This window comes from Oryctolagus cuniculus, chromosome 4, assembly GCF_964237555.1.
Source record: "Oryctolagus cuniculus chromosome 4, mOryCun1.1, whole genome shotgun sequence".
NCBI lineage: Eukaryota > Metazoa > Chordata > Mammalia > Lagomorpha > Leporidae > Oryctolagus > Oryctolagus cuniculus.
Genome location: NC_091435.1, coordinates 2059443 through 2066170, shown reverse-complemented (window position 1 = coordinate 2066170; position 6728 = coordinate 2059443). Strand labels below are relative to the sequence as shown.

General features: G+C 69.6%; 1 protein-coding gene across 2 annotated transcripts; it reads right to left on the bottom strand.

Moving 5' to 3' along the window:
• CFAP410 (cilia and flagella associated protein 410) lies at positions 1-6247 on the bottom strand. 2 transcript variants are annotated; one of them, XM_051839960.2, is made up of 7 exons: positions 6083-6247; positions 4388-4406; positions 3767-3813; positions 2682-2842; positions 1280-1442; positions 836-905; positions 1-676 (listed from the first exon to the last, which is right to left on the bottom strand). In XM_051839960.2, exons 1-7 carry the CDS (start codon positions 6157-6159, stop codon positions 548-550), a joined length of 666 nt encoding a protein of 221 aa, XP_051695920.2. In that variant the 5' UTR covers positions 6160-6247; the 3' UTR covers positions 1-547. The 2 variants fall into 2 exon arrangements, with proteins under 2 accessions (XP_051695920.2, XP_051695919.2); XM_051839959.2 differs by having other exon boundaries at positions 2682-2911; positions 6083-6245.
• Positions 6248-6728: the final 481 nt, after the last annotated feature.

The following is a 6728-nucleotide window of genomic DNA, read 5'->3' as shown; positions in this document are numbered from 1 at the left end:
TGGCCGTCCTGACGGTGCTTTATTGAGGGCATCCAGTGAGCTGGGCAGGCGTGGACACAGGCCCAGGTGGCCACCCCCTCGCCCCCGCCTGCACCTGCACCTCTGCCTTCTCAGGCCCTCAGGATGGTGCCTGCGTCATGGGGTCGTGGCCCACGTGGCTGTCACGTGACCAGGAGTGAGCCAGCTCCAGGTGCTTCAGAAGCCCAGGTCCCAGCACCATGCAGGTGGCCGGGGCGGGGGCAGGGCCACGGGCAGTGCCTCCCTCCCCGGGGACAGCACGGCCTCCCGGGAGCCCTTCTCAGACGCAGCTCCCAGACGGGGCCGAGGCCGGTCCAGCCGCAGCCCCCGCTGTGGGGTGGGGGGAACCCCATGCGGCTGCGGGACTCTTAGGAGAAGAAGCGAGGAGATGGGCAGTGTCCATCGGCACAGCCTCGCCTGCTGACCAGGGTGGAGGGGCCAGGCGCCCGGGAGCCCCCGGCCACGTCTGCCTCCAGGTCAGACTTGGAACAATACTTCATCACGCAGTCCGCGTGCGGGGCTGCCGCCCTCACTCCACGTCCTGCTGGGGCTCCCGCCCGTGCAGCGCCTGCAGCCGGCTGGCCGCGGTCTGCCGCACGGCCTCCAGCCCCTCGGCGTCCAGCTCCCGCAGCAGCAGCAGGACGGCGGCCAGGACGTTCTGTGGGCGGGGGCACGGCTCAGCGCCTCCCGGGGCTGGCCCCACGTGGCCTCTGCCTCGGAGCCAGCCCCACCCCGCCCTGCTCTGCCCCCCCGCTCGGCCGCTGCCCGTCCCCCTCCCGGACTCTCGCGTCCCCGTGCCGGCCCCGGCCCCACTCACCCTGCTCTTGTGACTGCCAGGGGGGTCCCTCTGCGAGAACGGGAGCTTCGGCACGAGCTGGGCCTGGAGGCTGCAGAGGGAGACGGAGACGGCGAGGTCTGAGGGCCCGGGGCGCGCTCGTCCTCGCAGTCAGGCTCCCGGCGTAGCAAGGGGCCGGCCCACCCGGGACACAGCAGGGAGCGAGCGGCAGCGCATCTCCCTCGCCTCCCATCAGCCACAGGCCATCGTGCACCTGGCTGGGGCTGGGGGGCGAGCCCGACCACAAGGGCGGCCCACAGGGAGGGCCCATCAGCCTGGGGGCTTCACGACCAGCAGCAAACCGGCCCCGGCCAGCACCGTCCCCTCCGCAGCTCCGAGCGCTGTGTGGTCGCGGGGGTCACTCCCACGGGAGACGGGGCCGCCCCATCCCAGCCTGACCCCAGGAGGCCCCGCCCCCAGGCTCACTTGGCCCCCTCCTCGCTGTAGCCCAGCGGGTAGCGGCTGGTGTCGGTGTCGGTGTCGGCCTCGGCGTCGGCGGTGGTGCTGCCGGGGCTCAGCGTGCAGGGCGGGGCCGCGGTGATCTCACGGCCCTCCAGCAGTGCGCGCGACAGTTCCTCCTCCGTCACGGCTTGGGGGACAGGAAGGGAGGGCGTCAGTGGACACAGCCTCGAGAGGCCTCACCGCGCACGTGCACCGGCTGCCGAGCTCCAGGCACGCGTGGGACGTGCCCCGGGACAGCCGAGCCGTGAAGGGTCCACCGCTCCCGCTCACAGCCGGCGGTCGTGGGGGCTGGGAACACACGGGAGGCGCAGGCGCCACCCCAACAAGGGCACTTAGCGCGTGAGAGTGGAATCACAACGTTCGGGGCAAAGGACGTTTGAAATCCACGCGCGGTTTCCCGGCAACATCCTGCGAGCCCCTGGGGAGTGCACGCCAGCGCCTGGCTGTGCCGCAGGCGACCGGAGACGCGTTCAGCGGCCTGGGAGGGAGGCACCACGGATGGGTGGGTCTGGCCCACGGCCTCCTAGCTGATCAAGCAGGCGGCGCCGGGAAGGGCGCCAAGAGCAGGTGCGCAATGCGGGGGCACGGGGAGCAAGTGGGGCAGGGGGAGCTGAGCCCGCGGCCTGGGGGCAGGGACGGCGCCCAGCAACCTGACCCAGGCGAGCAAGGCTCAGAGCCCCCAGAGAGGAAGACGGCAGCGCAGATGGCCGGGAGAGCAGCGGGGGCGGGCTCACGGCAGATCCCACGCCCACCGGCCGAGAACACTGGAGGGAGCAGGCGTCTGTGTCTCAGTGGGGGTGGGGGCGCCGTGTCCCCTCGGGCCGGCCATGGCTGGCCACAGAGCCCACCTTGGTTGTCCAGCCTCTGCAGGCCGGATAGGAGGGGCGTGGCCAGGAGTAGAAGGGAAGGGGCGTGGCCAGGAGAAAGGAGGGGAGGAGGGGCGTGGCCAGAGTAGAAGGGAAGGGAAGGGGGCATGGCCAGGAGTAGAAGGGGAGGAGGGGCGTGGCCAGAGTAGAAGGGGAGGAGGGGCGTGGCCAGAGTAGAAGGGGAGGAGGGGCGTGGCCAGAGTAGAAGGGAAGGGGAGGGGCATGGCCAGAGTAGAAGGGGAGGAGGGGCGTGGCCAGAGTAGAAGGGGAGGAGGGGCGTGGCCAGAGTAGAAGGGAAGGGGAGGGGCATGGCCAGAGTAGAAGGGGAGGAGGGGCGTGGCCAGGAGTAGAAGGGGAGGAGGGGTGTGGCCAGAGTAGAAGGGACGGGGAGGGGCGTGGCCAGAGTAGAAGGGGAGGAGGGGCATGGCCAGAGTAGAAGGGAAGGGAAGGGGGCATGGCCAGGAGAAGGGAGGGGGAGGAGGCCGCGGCCGCCAGCCCACCTTGGTTGTCCAGCCTCTGCAGGCCGGGCAGGTTGCGCAGCACGGTCATGCGGTACAGGTGAGGGTCGGGGCCGCAGCAGGGGTTCTCGGCCAGCCACAGCACCCTGAGGTGGGGCAGCTCCTTCAGGTGGAAGATCTCGCCCAGGCTGGGCACGAGGTTCCTGCGCAGGTACAGCTCGCTCAGGCGCCGGCAGCGGCTCACGGGCTCCAGGCTGGACACGCTGTTGACGCTGCACGGGGACAGCCGGTGAGGGCACGCATGCCACCCGCCTCGGCACCCGGGGCCCCTGGGCCACCGCCCTCGCCCCCTCCCTGCAGGAGCCCCGCGGCCTGCAAGTGCACAGACACCAAGGCCTCCCTGGCACCGAGGCCCTGTCGCCTGCCGCCGGGGAGGTGGGAAGCTCCACCCTCCTCACAGGGGACAGGGGACACCCACCTCGTTACAAGGAGGCCTGACAGGGGACGCCCACCTCGTTACAAGGAGGCCTGACAGGGGACGGCCGCCCCATTACAAGGAGGCCTGACAGGGGACGGCCGCTCCATTGCGAGGCCAGCGGTGGCCACAGTAACTCAAGGCCAAACCCAGGAGCTGGGGGCAGGCGCCCTGCTGCCCGCACCCCATAGGTGGGCGCCGGTCTGAGTCCCGGCTGCTCCACTTCCGATCCTGCCCCCTGCAGATGGCCTGGGAAGGCAGCAGGTGGTGGACCAAGTACCTGGGCCCCTGCCACCCATGTGGGAGACCCGGATGCAGCTCCTGGCTCCTGGCCTCAGCCTGGCCCAGCCCTGGCTGTTGTGGCCACTTGAGGAGCGAACCAGTGGACGGAAGATTCTCTCTGTCACCCTACCTTTCAGATAATCAAATAAATCTTTAGACCTTTAAGAGGGGGAGACAGGAGCCGCGGGAGCAGCCAGCGCTGTGTGCCCCAGCCCCGCGTGCCCCAGCCCGTGTGCCCCAGCCCGTGTGCCCCAGCCCCGCGTGCCCCAGAAGCTGCCCCCGGGGTCTCCATGTGGCGTCCCAGGAGGAACTCCAGGCTCCTCCTGGCTTCCGTGGCCCAGGGGCCGGAGCCACGCGGGGGCAGTGGTACCTGAGCGTGATCACCTCCAGGCTGGGCATCTCCCGGCAAATGGAGATCTGCAAGGCAGAGATGGAGCAGGAAGCACTGCTCTGCGCTCAGGCCGGCAGAGGGACGCACGCAGGCCACGGGCCACGGCACGCGGGCCACGGCGCACAGCAGAGCAGGGCCCGTGGGTGTGGCCTCGTGGCCAGGACGTCCCCTCGCTGCTCGCCTGTGCGCATCCCTCCTGTGGCAGTCACCGCTCTCAGATGCTGCCAGGAGCCCGCACACGTCCCGGTGCCACACCGACGGCAGCAGGCCGGGGGCCGCGGGCGCCTTTCCCGCTGAGGCACGAGGGAGGGCTGGCAGCCCCTGCAGCGCACGGCAGGGCCGAGGGGACACGGGTGTGAGGCTGGTCTCAGACCCGGGACGGAGGGGGTGGGCTGGGGCCACGGAGCTGCGCAGGGACCCTGGGGTGAGAGCCAGGGCTCCGCCCCCTGCACAGCCTACCCGGGCAGGGAGGCTTCTTTCTCGTTCGTGGTTTTTGTCACCAGTAGGTGACCAAGTGCGGGCATGGGGTGGCACGTGTCCCGGGGAAGAGGCCGTGGCGTTTGGGATAAGGGCACGTGGGGTGGTGAACCCAATACTCACGTCCGTGAGACGGCTGCCCCTGGGGAAGGAGGAGACACCTGTGTTAGCCCCGTCTCAGCTGCACTCAGACATGACGTGACATGTGATGTGACAGACGTGACACGACAGATGTGACAGACATGACACAGTGATGTCAGACGTGACACGACAGATATGACAGATGCGACAAGTGTGACGTCAGACATGACATGACATAAGACATGGCATGACAGATGTAACAGACATGACATGACAGATGTGACAGACATGACAGCTGTGACATGAGACATGAAACAGGACAGTTGTGACATGACAGATGTGAGACATGACAGATGTGACGTGATGACAGATGTGACATGACACGAGAATGAGACATGACATTGCTGACATGATAGGACATGACAGATGTGACATGACAGATGTAATGTGAGACACGACAGACATGAGATGTGACAGATGTGACACAGCAGGTATGGCAGATGTGACATGTGACAGACATGACAAGTGTGACATCAGACATGACGTGATACAATGACGTGACACACATGTGACAGACATGACAGATGTGACAGACATGACATACAAGGCATGAGACATGACATGGCTGACATGATAGGACGTGACACTTGACACGTGAGATGACACGACAGATATGACAGCTGTGATGTGACAGAGCCCGAGGCTCAAGGACGCACACCCACATAACCGGGAGGCTGGCCGTCCCCAGGCTGGACGGGGGATGCTGGGGGCACCGGGGCCGCCTCCCCCGCCCGTGCAGCCGGGGCGCACTGCGAGGGGCCCAGCCCGAGCTGACCGCGCCGCTCCCTGGCCGCTGTCCCTGCTGAACACAGGTGGCGCCCAGCTCCTGCCCCCACACGCAGCCCACACCCTCCAGCCTGGGGACACACGGGGAGGGGGGCTGCTCTTCTGAGGCCCCAACCTCAAACTCTGCCCTTCCGGGGGGGGTGGGGTCCTAACCTCCACGAGGCCCAGCGCCTGCTCTGGGCCAGTGACCCCGGGGCCACCCCACAGCCCCTGCCCTCGCCCGCCCTCTGCACCTGGCCACCCCACAGCCCCTGCCCTCCCTGCGCTCTGTACCTGGCCACCCCACAGCCCCTGCCCTCCCTGCGCTCTGTACCTGGCCACCCCACAGCCCCTGCCCTCCCCGCCCTCTGCACCTGGCCACCCCACAGCCCCTGCCCTCCCTGCCCTCTGTGCCTGGCGTCCCCACAGCACCTGCCCCTCCCCTCCCCGCCCTCTGCACCTGGTCACCCCACAGCCCCTGCCCTCGCCCGCCCTCTGCACCTGGCCACCCCACAGCCCCTGCCCTCCCTGCCCTCTGTGCCTGGCGTCCCCACAGCACCTGCCCCTCCCCTCGCCCGCCCTCTGTACCTGGCCACCCCACAGCCCCTGCCCTCCCTGCCCTCTGTACCTGGCGTCCCCACAGCACCTGTGCCCCTCCCCTCGCCCGCCCTCTGTACCTGGCGTCCCCACAGCCCCGCGCCCGCTCCTCTCGCCCGCCCCACCTGGAGCGACCCCACGTGTTCACCGCCCTGGCCACGCACAGGCAGACGGCGCGGCCGGCCACGCCCCGGCGCACTTGCTCCGGGCGGCCGCAGCACTGGGGCGTCGTGGGGCCCGCCGCGCCGCGCAGGAGCCCTGCGTGCCATTCTGATGCCCGCGGCCAGGGCGGGGCGGCCCCGCGTCGGCCCTCACCAGCAGTTGAGCTTCCGCACGTTGTGCAGCTCCGAGGCCTTGGCCCGGGACAGGACCATCTTCCGCGTCAGCTTCATGGTAGCCGCGGGACCCTAGGCCCCGGCGGGCCCTGCCGTCGCTCCCTGCGCGGGCGGCGGCGCGTCTCCAGGGGGCGGAGCCCGCGTCGTCAGGGGCGGGGACTGACAGCCTATTGGCGGCCGGGCGAGGGGCGGGGCGGCGCGGGCGAGGCGGGACCTCCTGAACGCCGCCTGAACGCGTCGGCTCCGCCCTCCGGCCCGCCCTCCGGCCCGCCGGCGCCTCTCTGCGCATGCTCCACAGTGGCGCCTGGCTCTGACGCATTTCTTCGCGACGCGCGGTGGGCGGGGCCTCGGGGTCCTGTTGGGGCGAGCACAGGTGTGCCGGGACAGTGGCTTCGGCGTCGGGAGGGCGAGTCGTGTCTCTGTGCCGGGTTCGTGGCGGGCAGTGGCCGGACCTTCCGCGCGTGGACTCTGCCATGGGACCCCCCCATGCCACCCGGCCCGCGCTGTCACAGGCTGTGGGCCTCTCCCAACGCCATCTCGGTCCGGGCTGTCGTCCTGTGCGTGGTCACGCGCGCTCGACGGGGTTCAGGGGCACGGAGGAGGGGCGGTGACGCTGGCCGGACCCG

Coding starts and splice junctions, on each gene's coding strand:
- CFAP410 (XM_051839959.2), bottom strand. CDS start 6,159: ATGAAGCTGACGCGGAAGATGGTCCTGTCCCGGGCCAAGGCCTCGGAG. Junction 2,912..3,766: donor CTGGAGGTGATCACGCTCAG/GTACCACTGCCC, acceptor GTCCCCGTGCAG/CGTCAACAGCGTGTCCAGCC. Junction 1,443..2,681: donor GCAGAGGCTGGACAACCAAG/GTGGGCTGGCGG, acceptor CTGTCCCCCAAG/CCGTGACGGAGGAGGAACTG.